Here is a 14,877-nt window from a genome sequence, read left to right as displayed (position 1 = left end):
TGCCTACCCCTGGATAGCCCAACTGAAAAAAAGTGACTGACAGACAGTCCTCCCACTTATTATTGTTGAAGCATCCCCATGGTCATGTAATCAAAGTTTTGGAACTTGGCAACACCCCTGTATTTACAATGGTTGCAACATCTGCAGTCATGTGATCATCATTTGCAACCTTCACAATGGGCTTCTGACAAGCAAAGTCAATGGGGGAGGGAAAGCTGGATTTGCTTAACAGCTGTGTGATTCACTTAACAACTGTAATGATTTGCTTAACAATCATGGCAAGAGAGGTCATAAAACTCATTGAACCTTGCTTAGGAATGGAAATTCTAGTTCTAACTATGGTCGTAAGTCAAGGATTAGCTTGTAGGTAAGGATCTGAGATCAGATGAGGACTTGCGTAATTTGAAGTAAAGATGTAAAAGAATTTTGTCATGTAATTTGCTAGGATCAAATTTTCAAGAAGCAAATTCATCTCGCTTTTGAAGATGTGAAATGGGGCCAGGACATCCAACTGTTTCCTATTTTATCATAATAGTAAAGCTCAATACTATTATAGTAGCCTGGGCAGCTGAGTGCCTTTTGTAGCACTTCCTGGACCAACTATGAGACCACACAAATCATACAATCACATGTTTATTCCAGGAAGCATGACAAAAGAGAAGCAATCTCTGTAACAAACCCCTTTGGCCATAAATATAAAGAAAGGGTTGAGAATCTGGCCATTTTATGCATTTTCAGAAGTAAATAAATCTCCCCCACTACCCGGGATTTATATCCAGAGAATTAATTAAAAATCCAGACGTAAATCTGCTGGAATGGAACTCTGCCTAGTTACCAATCCACACATTTCTAGCTGAAAAATTTATTTTCTTTGTTCTTTCATAGCTTTGATTTTCCCTGTCCCCATCACGTGTGCCCTAGGGCTACATTTTCTTCAGATGCATATGTGCAGAATGTCAGAAGTTAAGAAGAAAAAAGAGATTAGGGCCACAGCTGAAATTGTGAGAGCTTGATATAGGCCAAGTCAAAAAATGGCTGTTGTAGAAGACTTATTTTTCATAAAATAGGCAATGCAATCCTTGGCTTACAACAGTTAATTTAATGACCGTTTAAGGTTACAATGGCACTGAGAAAGCGGCCTTTCACACCTATTGACCATTGCGACATCCCATGGTCATGTGATCAAAACTCATAAAGTTGGCAACTGACTCATATTTATGACGGTTGCAATATCCCAGGGTCGTGTGATCATCTTTTGCAACCTTCTAAAACCAAAGTCAATGGGGAAGCCAGATTCACTTAACAACTATGTTACTAATTTAACAATTGCAGTGATTCACTTAGCAACTATGGCAAGGAAGATCGTAAAATGGAGCAAAACTCTCTTAACTGTCTCGCTTAGCAACATAAATTTTGGGCTCAGTTGTGGTCATAGTTAGAAGACTACCTGCACTGTAAAATACAGGGCATGGCCGCTCACAAAATGCGTGTAGTTCTCAACTTATGAACTGTTTGTTTAGCAACTGTTCAAAGTTACAACGGCACTGGAAAAGTGATTTATGACCCATACTCAAAGTTTTGACCATCATAAAACCCCCATGGTCACATAATCACAATTGGCAACTGGCTTATATTTATGGCAATTGCAGCACTCTGCAGCCACGCGATCCCAATTTGTGACCTTCTCTGCTGGCTTCTGACAAGTAATGTCAATGGGGGAAGCCAGATTCACTTAATGACCGCACGATTCAGTTAAAGACTGCCTGATTCGCTTAATGACTGTGATAAAAATGGTTGTAAAATCGGGATTAACTCTAACCATTTTATTGAAGATGAACTGGTTTCCTATCATTCCAATAAGTGAGGTTATATGTCCATTGTGAATTCTAAAGCAAATATATATGATGGTGGACATTGATGCTTTGTTTTGCAGTTCATCAGCTTTCTGGTTTTTTTTGACTACAATAATGTTAAATTTATATCACTGAGGATGGGATCTGGTGCACACTAAGAGAAGTCTCTGCAGGTATCATGTTGCCTACTCTGTCTTAGCATAAAGAGCAAAATTCCGTCTTAGTTCTGAGGTACTAAAGTACTAACTTGGAAGAAAAATCCCACAGTTTGGAATTTTAACATCCAATTTGTAATTTGTTCTTGTGTCCCTAAATGAAAACCAGATTGTGGGTTCCTTGGTGCTCTCTGAGTTTGGTGGTTTTCTGCACTGATGATATTATCTAGTTGGGTAATGAAATGTCTACAAGCAAACCACCAAGCTCAGACAGCTCCAAGGGCCCCAGAGTTCAACCCTGAGCTACAAATATTCTCTTCCAGGTTCTTTCCTAAGTGTGGTGCCCTCCCTATACCTTGGACTTCAGCTCCCATCCTTCCATGCTTATGTTGTGTCAGGATGATGAGAATTGAAGTCCAACTGTTCTGAGTGACACCAGGCTGGGAAAGACGGTCCTAAATCCTGTAACTGTCAAAGAATGATTCTACAGTGCCCTTTAGGTGTCTTCTTTCGCCTACGTCCTTCTCTTTGGGAATTCACAGACAAAATACATGGTGAGGTGGCATTCCGTGTCATTCCATTTCCCCGTGCTGAGCATCTCCACGCAGTCCTCATTCTCTTGGGCGTCCTGAGGCGCTCCTTCCTTCCAATTGATGTAGCTTTGCAGTGGTGTACGGTCTGCGTACATGAACTGGCCTTCCTTCTCTATGTCGTTCAGCCCTATAAAGACCCGGAAGAAGCCACTCTGGGAGACGTAGTCAGAAATCACTGCGTTGGCAGCTTCATCCTTTGGCATCGCTAAGATTCCCTCTCGAATCCTGCAGTGAGCGAGGGCTTCTCTGTAGTTCTTTTCTTCCTGAACAATGTAGTAGTATTTTTCTTCTGTTTCTCTGATGCCGGCTAACACTTTTAGAAAGAGAAATAAAAACCTGATGTGTGTGTGTGTATAGATAGATAGATATAGATATAGATATAGATATAGATATAGATATAGATAGATATAGACAGTGCTTTTTTTCTATAAAAAAAAAGGTGCCGGAACTCAGAGGTGCTGTCACTGGGAGCGATGCCGGTGTCTTGCTAGGGCGTCGGTGCCCGTCCTTTGCACCCCCGCCCCTGCGGCTTGGAGCCACGTGCTGCGGGGATTCTCTTACCCACAGCTGCCGTGGGGATTCCCCTCCAACAGAGGGAGTTTGTTTTTTTTTTTGCAAAAAAAAGGTACAGAAACGCCGTTCTGAGCGTTCTATGAGAAAAAAAGCCCTGGAGATAGATAGATAGATAGATAGATAGATAGATAGATAGATAGATAGATAGATAGATAGAGATACAGGTAGATCTAGATGTATATATAGATATATAGATATAGATATATAGATATACATACATACATATACATACACATACATACATACATACATACATACATACATACATACATACAACAGCCATTTCAGGATAGATAGATAGATGATAGATAGATAAATAGATAGATAGATAGATAGATAGATAGATAGATAGATAGATAGATGATAGATAGATATAGATATAGATATAGATATAGATATAGATATAGATATAGATAGATAAATAGATAGATAGATATACTGTACATATACATACATACATACATACATACATACATACATACATACAACAGCCATTTCAGGATGCCTAAGTATATAATCATGCATGTTTATATATAATTATTTTATTTATTTTATTTTAATTCCATTTACATCCCGCCCTTCTCCGAAGACTCAGGGCGGCTTACAAGCTTAGCAGTAGCCTTCATTCTATGTATATGCCTGCTTATTAGGGCTTTCACACACACCCCAAGCGGCATTATTACAAAGTCAGCTTAATTGCCCCCAACAATCTGGGTCCTCATTTTACCTACCTTGGAAGGATGTAAGGCTGAGTCAACCTTGAGCCTGGTGGGATGCGAACCTGCACTAATTGCAGGCAGCTGGTGTTACTTAAGGAGGCATTAGCCCAGTGCTCCACCAAGGCTCTTCCTATTATGGGAGACTCCTGGTGGTGCAGTGGTTACAGTGCAATATTGCAGTCTAACTCTGCTCACAGCCTGGAGTTCAATCCTGACAGGGCTCAGGATTGACTCGGCCTTCCATCCTTCTGAGGTTAGTAAATGAGATTGTTGGTGGCAATATGCAAATAATGTGTCTACATTGTAAACCACCCGGAGGGTGTTGTAAAGCGCTATGGGAGCAGTATATAAGCTTAAATGCTATTGCTATAGCTAAGCACGACTTGGACACAGGAAAGATGTTTCTGAATTTGTAGTACCTCTCCAGTTTAGAATGTCCTGCATACTGATAATTTAACCTAGTAATTCTGCCCCCAAATTCTGCCATTTCATAGTTAGGAGGCCTCGCACATCCCTTTGCTATATATTCTTAATTTTCATATCCTTAATTTATTAACTACCTTCTCTTCTTTCTAACCATCAACCCTGATTAGTTTCTTACTGAAAATTCATATCCAATATCTACGTCTCTATGGAACATATATTAGATACTGCTGTCTGGTATAGGTAGTCCTCGACTTATGACTGTAACGGAGGCTGACCATCATGGTTGTACATTATGATAGTTTTAAAACAAGTTGGTCATGTGACCGACCTAGTTTTTACAACCTTTTTTGGGATGGCCATTAAGTGACTTTGTGGTTGCTAAGTGAATGCTGTAGTTGTTCAATGAACCAATGGTTGTCCATGGCCGTGGTTTTGCCAAAAAGAGGAAGTGACGATTTTCAGCGAAACTGTGCAAAACGAAGTCATGTGACTGCGGGATGCTCTAAAGGGCAGTAAATGTGTCTGTGTTGCCAAGCGACCAGAGTTCAGTCAAATGATCACACCTCATGTCAGAACTTTGAATCCAAGTTATAAGTTGGCCCAAAGAAGGTTTATTGTAACTTTGAACAGTCACTAAGCAATTAGTCATAAGTCAAGGATTGCCTGTACTTGAGCATGATCCTTACTCCCCCCCCCAAACATTTTGTCAAGGTTATGATTTAACAGGTAACCAGCTTATGTAATGTGAGATGTATGGTGTAATAATGGGAATGACTCAGCAGGGTCTATGTCCCTTTAAGAGCCTTTGTATAAAACATGGGTGTCAAACTTGCTGCGTCATGTGACATGTTGCAAAGTATTGCGACTTTTTTTGCATTGCCAGAGCTGGGGTGGGCATGGCCTCTGTGGGCTGGCAGTTTGACAACCCAAATATAAAAGGAGGGCTCTGCTGCTGTGTTCTTTCTCTCTTCTGTTTCCTGCTGTAACTGCTGTGTGTTGGAGCCTGCTGTATTAACACGTGTATGTATATTGTTCCTGGTGTATGACATTGTAGATAGTGTAAGATAAACCACCATTTAATATAGACCACTGTTTACTGTGTTTACTCCTGAGTTATCTCAGCCCAATAAGACTGTGCATGCTCTGATGCGTTTCCTGTATTGTCAGTGAATTAGCAGTAAATTAGGAGAGTCTTGTCATCAAAATTGTTATCAAAAAGAAGAAAAGAATATGCCACAAAAAATAGGCAGTTTTCCACTGAATTTTGATGGCATGATCTTTGAGGGATTTGGGCACTTTTGTACCACTTCCAGCCTTTCAGCGGTCCCATGTGAACCCCCAATTTAAGAGAAACAACAAAAACTAAGGATGTGGAACATACCATTCTTGACGAAAGTAATGGAAGTTTTGAGTCGAGCCACATTGATGTCCAGCTGTCCAACAACTTTGCGATATTTCCCACAATCACAGATGCCACCTAACTCAGTATAAATATAGAAACATTATAAGTAGCTGAAGTATCAAGATGGACAACATGATGCTATGAGCTTTGGGTCCAGAGCAACTTTAATGAGATCTGTAAATTCCCTCTTCCATGTCAATAATTTAATCCCATTTATATATCCCGCCCTTCTCCGAAGACTCAGGGCGGCTTACAATTTAAGCACAAACCAATGTACTTAGCAATAGCCTTCATTCTATGTATATGCCTGCTTATTAGGGCTTCCTCCCCCAAACGGCATTATTACAAAGTCAACTTATTGCCCCCAACAATCTGGGTCCTCATTTTACCTACCTCGGAAGGATGGAAGGCTGAGTCAACCTTGAGCCTGCTGGGATGTGAACCTGCACTAATTGCAGGCAGCTGGTGTTACTTAAGGAGGCATTAGCCCACTGCTCCACCAAGGCAGTGTTATATTTATATATCTCAGTTTCTCACAAATCAAAATGTACAGATAACGTTTGTCCTCAAAATAAATAAACAGGGCCTTTAGATGAATTGGTGATATCAGAGTAATTGTTGCCATTACAGATAGTCCTAATTTAATGACTGCCTTGTATAGCAACTGCTCGCACTTACAACACTGAGGAAAAAATAAATTTGCAACACCGGTCCTTCTCAGGTATGGAAAGCAAAGAAAAGCTGAATTAAGATCATAAGCACAGTTACGATTTCACTTAGCAAACTCTTTGCTTCATTACCAAGTTGTCAGTCCCAGTTGTGATCACTAAATGAGGACTTCCTGTAATGTGGAAATGTTTGCCATTATCTTATTCTGGGACTTCTTTTGAGTTCCAAAATTAGCCTATTACAACCTAGAGGCAATTCTATTACTGCTTGTATTTTGCAAACTAGGAGAGGCCAAAGGAAATTGAATCTGTTCCTGGGTTGAAGTAAGAGTGGAGATTTGAAATTGTGGCTGTTCATTTCTAGGTAGTCTCCCTTACAAATGGACCGTATCAATTATATGCAATTATATTTGCATATTTTTTTAAAAAAATTTTTTTTACAAAAATCTGATGGATTTATGGCAGTTAACAGTAACATAAAAGGTAAAGTTTCTCAGGACAAGTATTAATATTACTACAGCCAGCAAGGTGCCTCCCGAAACTGCTTAGATGCATTAACATTCAATGGCTATATTCACGTGACTTCATTTTATGATATTTTTGCTGAAAATCAGAAATTATTTCTGATTTTCAGGAAAACTGGCCCATAACAAATACTGCAAAAAAAAGTAAAATAGGGTCAGTTACAGCCATCATACATCAAGAATTGTAAAAAGCAATCATTTTGGCAAGATGGCAATCATTTGACCCATGCTGTTTGGGGCATTCTGTGTTGTGATTCAGCGTCAGCCTGTGGTTTCGGCAGCTGAATCGGACAATTCTGAGGAGGAGGAGGAGGGGTTTGGAGAGCCTTTGGTTGCAGATGCATCGCAGAGCTCTCAGCCAGACCCCTCCCATCTTGTTCCTCCTCAGCCCCAGCTGTGTGAGCCTGAAAGATTAGATGAAGATGATCCACAGCTGGCTTTGTTCAAGGACGCTCGAAGCAGGAGGCAGACAAGCAGAAGTGAACAAAGAAAAGCAATGAGGCACCTCAGGAGGAGGCAAAGAGAAGCCACGCCCTGAGACTGTTGTTTAAAAGGGGAATGTGTGGGAGGTGCTGGTTGCTGAAGGCAACCGTTTGAAGAGCTTCTGATATACTCTTGGTCTGTATTTGTTTTACTCTGTTTTGAACTGTTTCGTTTAGTTTTTGCAAATAAATTTGGTTGGCTTAATTCCAGCCTATTGAATATAACAAAGGGGTTGTCCCTGACATTTCTGCAGGGCTGGTTGTAGGCTGGAACAGAACATTCTGGGAGTTGAAGCCCACACATCTCTAAGTGGCCGAGGCTGAGAAACACTGGATCAAACAATAAACTTCCTAAACCATCTTGCTTTGGATCACTTGCTAAGACACAAAACCAAGGCAAAGTTAAAATTAACCAGGCATATCTTGTTGTATGAATACCTCTCCTGTTTTTTAAATGCCCTCATAAAGTATGATAAGTGAATACAGTCATTGGGTGTAACATTAAAAATGCTTTTTTGAATCTACATTTTCATGAAGGTTTAATTAAATGAAAATGGCTGAGGGCAGAGGGCTGGATCACCACGGCATTTTAATTGATGCAGGCCTAATTCTAACTGAATTATATATATCATTTCAGAGTGCAGGTTAAGACTTTATTCTTTCCCTTAAAACAGGCATGTCAAACTCGCAATGTCGTGCAACGTATCACAATTTTTCCCCCATTGCTGGCAATGGGGTGGGTGCAGTTTTGGTGTGATGCATCAGGCCCATGGGCCGGTAGTTTGACATGCGTGCCTTAAAACAATCCCTTAGCAAACAAAATTTGAATCAGACAGCCAGACGGTGGCCTAGGTGACCTCTATGTTTTGAACATAGCAATCGTACCTCTAGTTTAAGAACACTGTTCATTAAGAACATCTTCAGAAAATTGCCTTTTTATAGGTAGTTCTTGACCTAGGACCAGTGATGTTCATAAAATGCGTCACCTATGTGACCTGCCCTATCTTATGAGGTTTTTTTGCAGCGGCCATTAAGTGAAACAATGCTTCGCTATGGGCTAGTTTTCCTGAAAATCAGAAGTAAAGACCAATTTTCAGCAAAAATGTTGTAAAATGCAGTCATGTGACCACTGAGGGGTTGGATGGTCATAACCAGTGGTGGGATTCAGCCACTTCGCACCAGTTCGGCAGAACCAGTAGCTAATTTTTTGTTGCTCAGACCCAGAATGGACTTCTGGAAGTGGCATCCACACAGAGAACCAGTTGTTCAGATATGTGAATCCCACCACTGGTCATAACCCAGTTGTAAGTACTCTTGGGAAAGCCTGTTGCAACTTTAAAGAGTTGCTAAGCGACTGATCATAAATAGAGGACTATCTGTAGCGTTTGTTTCTGAGCACTTTTGTTTAAAAGCCTGCAGGTCTACCTACTCTAACCAGAATTAGCTTGACCAATTAAAACTGTTTCTGACTCCATATTTTGGGGAGGTTTGCAGGGGTTAGGATGGGAAATGAAACAAGGAAGTGCTGCTGTTCCGTGGTAAAGGAACAGCCTCCATTAGAGATCAGGTTGAACTCCTCCTTATTGATATTTCAGAAGCTTATAAAGACTGTGTTCTTGCAGAGAGTTTTTTTCTTCCTGATTTCATCATGTCCCCCTCATCATTTTCTATTTTCACTGATTTTAGTTCTCAGTTTAGCCTACAGCCCTTGGATGTCTGAGCCAGGTCTGACTCTGTTTAATTTCTCTGAGATCAGCCAAAGTTGGCTGGTACTGCCATCTGCTGTGATGGTGATGGGACATGCTAGGATAATAAAACACCGTTCCTCCTCCTCGCCCTCTGGACCAACAGGCTAGGGCAGAGGTAGGCAACCTTGGCTTTTTTATGACTTATGGACTTCAACTCCCAGAATTCCTGAGCCAGCTATGCTGGCTCAGGAATTCTGGGAGTTGAAGTCCATGAGCCATAAAGGAGCCAAGGTTGCCTACCCCTGGGCTAGGGTGCACAGTGTCTACAATTTGGTGGTTTCTGATCTAGAGGACAACAAATGCTTCAGAAACGCAAAAGGAACAACAAACAATGTGTACCTGCTCTACCCTTCCCTCCGGCGACTCCAGACCCGCCCTTTATTCCTTTGTCACCTAAATAAAGAAAATACATTGTCTTCAACTGGAAAGTTGCAGGCACATTTGCAAAATAGGTCCTGAGAAAGGGAGAGAGCGTGCAGGCGGGATGGTCAAGTTAAATAGTTCCATTTTGCATACATTGGATTAAGATCTACTGAATACAGGTACTCCTTGACGTACAACAGTTTGTTTAGTGACTGTTCAAAATTACAACAACACGGGAAAAAGTGACTTACGGCAATTTTTCACACTTACAACTGTTGCAGCATCCTCCCTGGTCACGTGATCAAAATTTAGGGCACTTTGGAATTGGCATGTATTTAGGACAGCTGCACTGTCCTCAGGTTACGTGATCACCTTGTGCAACTTTCTGGCAAGCTACGTCAATGGGGAAGCCTGGTTCACTTAACATCTGTAGCAAGAAAGGTCGTAAAATGGGGCAAAAATCCCTTAACAAATGTCCTACTTAGCAGCAGAAATTTGGGGGTCAGTTGTGTCCATAAGTCAAGGACTACCTGTTCATTGGGTTAAGTTCTACTGAACACAATTGAATCTATTTTGGTCTATTGCAGACTTGCCAAGGCAGGCTCTGAAAACTTTTGCTTTCTGATAGTAAACTTCAGATTTTAATAGATGATCCACTAAAAGTTTAAAGACTAGATGTGGCTAGATGTGCCTGGTACCTTTGTTTCTTCAGAGAATTGCAGCAAAATCTGAGACAGACAATAGCTGTGAAGAGTTAATGATATAATAATCCCCATTGCATGTAGGATATGCATTTCACTTCTGGAATTTTTGCAGGTTTTAGAGCAGGGGGGGGGGTGTCTTCCTCAGCGTGCCTGGCTGAGGAATTCTGGGAGTTGAAGTCCACAAGTCATAAAAGGGCCAAGTTTGAAGACACCTGTTTTAGAGGCACTTAAGGACGCTATTTATTTATATATTTATGTTTATTAAATTTTTATACCGCCCTTCTCCCGAAGGACTCAGGGCGGTGTACAGGGCAATAAATATCAAAATATACATACAAAAGTTAAAAAAGATTAAATAATTATGCCCAATATAATACAATAATTAAAACAATGTTAAAACCAAATCCAAACCCCAAACCCATCAGACCAGGCCAGATTGTTCAAATAGATAGGTTTTTAAATCGCGCCGGAAGGAGTGAAGGTCGGGGGCCGTCCGGAGCTCAACTGGCAAGCGGTTCCACAGCTCCGGGGCGCCCACAGAGAACGCCCTCCCCCTGGGGGCCACCAGTCGACATTCCCTGATCGGAGGCACCCTGAGGAGGCCCTCTCTGTGGGAGCGCACTGGACGGAGGGAGGTTGACGCCGGCCGCAGGTGCTGCCGTAGGTAATCCGGACCCATGCCATGTAGGGCTTTATAGGTCATTACCAGCACCTTGAATCTCACCCGGAATTTCTGAATTAATGAGAATCCTGTATGTGGACTTTTTTTAAAAAAATAGGGTTGCAGTATAGGAGGTGCAGAAGTTTAACTTTCCTTCTCTCACTGCATTTTTTGAGAATCTATCCCTAGTTGCTATTAGCCCCGGTAGCACAGAAAGCTCAGTAGGACTTCTGTTTTTAAAGGGAAAGAGATAATTTCCAATAGGACAATTGGAGAGGAAAGAAGACAATCTTCTGTATTTCTGCATTATTTGCAGTGGAAAAAAAGTACATATGTTTATAATTCTGCATTCACTACCATGTTCAGCATTAAGGGAATAACCAGCCAGTGGAAGGAAGGATTATATATGTGATGGCTGCCACCTCCATCTCCACCTCCATATGTTTTCTGTAGCCAGCTCAGTATTTCCATTCTTATTTTTGATCCCCACTCCCCAGTCTGATTTGCATTACTCATGCATCTCCCACAGTTGGTGAAGAAAATGAAACGGAAGAGAGACAGGGCATTTGAGCAAACAAAAACCTGAAATTTGCTTTCCAATCAACCATGACATTTTCACAAGGAAGGTACATAGATTTTTGGAATGGGTTTCACAATCCCTGGATTTAAATATTATTGGAAATCTGTGGGGTGATCTCAGACATGTAGTAGTACACTGCAAGGAGTCCCAACAATATTTCTAAGGTAGAAGAGTTTGGCAAGGAAAATATACAACTAAACCCCAAGGTGCTTTTTTCAGGACGCAACTGGACTTTCTTGTTTTGCTTTGAAGAAGTTTTGCTTCTCATCCGAGAAGCTTCTTCAGCTCTGACCGGTTGGTGGGGAATGGAAGGATTTATATTCGTTGCAGACAGCTGGTCATTTGCATTCTTTTAGGGAATCCTTGAGGCCATTTGGAGGTTTACTTGTGTCCTCAGGGTCACTTGAGTAGTGCAACTCTGTGTGGAGCCTTCTTGGTTGCAGGATGTTTTCTGCCCTGTGTCCCTTCACTGTTGAAAACAGGCTCAGGCTGTTGAGGATGAGTCTGTGTTATCTGAATCTCAAACTGAAGCACAAATGATTCCTGAAGTCTGCAATGTTTTCTGGAAATCCGTCCATACTCCCACACCATTCGAAGGGTGTTCATCCCAATGCATAGCTAAATGTCTGAAGAAGAAGCTGAAGAAGCTTCTTGGATGGGAAGCGAAATGTCTTCAAAGAAATTCAAGAAAGTCCAGTTGCCTCCTGAAAAAGCACCTTTGGGACAACCATGACCTGAATGACCGAGAATCTCCATAGACATGTATAACTCAGAGTAAAAAAGCATGTACTTGGATACAAGAAAAGTGAAACAGTTTTTGCCAATTTAGACAATGCCCTTGGAGCAATTTTATTCTTGAAAATCTGAGCATTGCGTAGAAATGCATATGTCTTTTGTGGATGTGTAAGTGAACTTAATAATGTCTGCCTCATACCATGAATTCCCAAATGCCTCTAGCCAAGCTCCCAACAGAGCTGCATTAAGTTTACTAGCCAACTCCGTGATTCTGGCTTTCATTGGGAAGTCCCATATGCACACTTCTGTTCAGGCTCCCTTCAAAATAGACCATGTAGCTTTCAGGAGGTGTGGCTGATAGGGATTTACTGAAGGGGATATCTGCTCAAGAGGGATGGAGGAACTTGGACAGATTGACTGAGAACTTTATTAATATTGCTGGATAGGATGGGGATTGAACCTATCACCGTCTGCATTTGCACTCCAATGAATTACAGTTGTCCCAGCACAGACTAGAAGGGTCCCATCCTTCATTGGGATCTGTTGTTGTTGTTGTTAGTTGCAAAGTCATGTCCGACCCATCGCGACCCTATGGACAATGTTCCTCCAGGCCTTCCTGTCCTCTACCATCTTCTGGAGTCCATCTAAGCTCACGCCTCCTGCTTCAGTGACTCCATCCAGCCACCTCATTCTCTGTCTTCCCCTTCTTCTATTGCCCTCAATCTTTCCCAGCATTAGGCTCTTCTCCAGTGAGTCCTTCCTTCTCATTAGGTGGCCAAAGGATTTGAGTTTTAGCTTCAGGATCTGGCCTTCTAAAGAGCAGTCAGGGTTGATCTCCTCTAGGACTGACCGGTTTGATCGCCTTGCAGTCCAAGGGACTCGCAGGAGTCTTCTCCAGCACCATAGTTCAAAGGCTTCAATTCTTTGGCGCTCGGCCTTTTTTATGGTCCAACTTTCACTGCCATACATTGCAACTGGGAAGACCATCGCCTTGACTATACGGACTTTTGTTGACAGGGTGATGTCTCTGCTTTTTAGTGTGCTGTCTAGATTTGCCATGGCTTTCCTCCCCAGGAGCAAGCGTCTTTTAATTTCTTGGCTACAGTCCCCATCTGCAGTGATCTTGGAGCCCAGGAAAATAAAATCTGTCACTACCTCCATTTCTTCCCCATCTATTTGCCAGGAATTGAGAGGGCCGGATGCCATGATCTTGGTTTTCTTAATGTTTAGTTTCAACCCAAGTTTTGCACTCTCCTTCTTCACCCGCAACAAGAGGCTCTTTAGTTCTTCTTCACTTTCTGCCATTAGACATTGGGATCGGAGAAGACTGCAATTCAGTGGCGATCTCTCATTTATTGATGCCCATTGAAACGCTCTCTGACCATTCTGCTTTTTACATTTTTCAGCATTTGGTGAAATGAACTCAAGTGTGTCAACACACTTGTTTTAAAATAAGTCCTTTAGTTGTCCCAAGGATGCTTTTCCACGAGGCAACTGGACTTTCTTCTTTTCCTTTGAAGACATTTCGCTTCTCAGCCGAGAAGCTTCTTCAGCTCTGACTGGATGGTGAGGAATGGAAGGATTTATACTCCTTGCAGACAGTTGGTCATTTGCATGCTTTATATATTTATAAAGAACAGCCCTTTGGTTATTTTTCCCCCTTCTTCCATATACTTTGCTCTTGTATTACAATGTGCATACCCTAAATTATAATGAACTCAATAGATAGCATTACTGAGGAAATTGAAATGCGTGGTTATGAAGAGCTTTTCCAAAAACATAGACAATACCAAAAGAGATTGAATGGGTTCGTGTTGGTAGCCATGGAACGGGAAGCATAAGATAACAGTATTTGTATTTTGGAAATAAAAGCCCTTGGTTTCATTTGGAAACATAAATAGCAGGTGTTTTATGATTTTATACTGAGGTTTACCATCCAGTGAAGACGTGTGATCAATTAATACTTACCTTTTCTGCCAATTGGTCCAATTTTACCTATCATTCCTTGTTCACCAATATCTCCAATTGTTCCTTTGTCTCCTAAATTGGAAATACAGTAAATAGCAGTTTCTTTCATTGAGTCTCAGAGTACAATTTAATTGTATTTTAAGATACTGCATGTTAATTCCAAGGATTAATTATTCTCACTGTCAGAAAAGTTCTCCTTAGTTCTGGGTGGATTTTTCTTTAACCACCCTAGAACTAAACCGATTACTTCTCGTCTTGCCCTCTGGTGCTTTGGAGAATTAGTCGCTTCTTCTCTGTGATAGCCCTTCTACTACTGGAAGACAGTTATCATATCTCGCTTAATCCTTCTTTTTGATAGCCTAGACCAGGGGTAGGCAACCTCGGCTCTTTTATGACTCATGGACTTCAACTCCCAGAATTCCTGAGTCAGCTATGCTGAGAGTTGAGGTACATGAGTCATAAAAGAGCCGAGGTTGCCTACCCCTGGCCTAGACATACTTAGCTTCCTCAACTGTTCATCACAGAGGACTAGGATAGCACCTTTTTCAGGTACCCAGGTTTTTTCGTTTTTTTTTAAATTGTCACATACTCTTTGCTACTCCACTTAAAAGGTATTGCATATGCTTTTTTTGGTCCATTCCAACAGAATGAAGCCTCTTTTGAAGAGAGTTTGACTTTGATTTGTCTCCATTAATGTACCATGCTGAGCTGTCAGGTAGCAGA

The 14,877-nt window shown here is 41.4% G+C and overlaps 1 protein-coding gene across 1 annotated transcript in view; it reads right to left on the bottom strand.

Annotated features, from left to right (window-relative positions):
• Nucleotides 1-1,912: 1,912 nt before the first annotated feature.
• Nucleotides 1,913-14,877, bottom strand: part of COLEC10 (collectin subfamily member 10) — a 29,989-nt gene continuing 17,024 nt past the window's right edge. The window contains exons 3-6 of the mRNA XM_083360190.1: nt 14,155-14,226; nt 9,483-9,536; nt 5,701-5,796; nt 1,913-2,914 (exon numbers count right to left, since the gene is read on the bottom strand). Coding sequence (XP_083216316.1) covers nt 2,523-2,914; nt 5,701-5,796; nt 9,483-9,536; nt 14,155-14,226 — 614 coding nt within the window. The 3' untranslated portion in view covers nt 1,913-2,522. The remainder of the gene's footprint in view (nt 2,915-5,700; nt 5,797-9,482; nt 9,537-14,154; nt 14,227-14,877) is intronic.

The sequence above is a fragment of the Vipera ursinii genome (assembly GCF_947247035.1).
Source record: "Vipera ursinii genome assembly, chromosome: 3".
Classification (NCBI taxonomy): Eukaryota; Metazoa; Chordata; class Lepidosauria; order Squamata; family Viperidae; genus Vipera; species Vipera ursinii.
The sequence above is the reverse complement of the archived record's forward strand: the minus strand, read 5'-3'. Positions and strand labels throughout refer to the sequence as shown.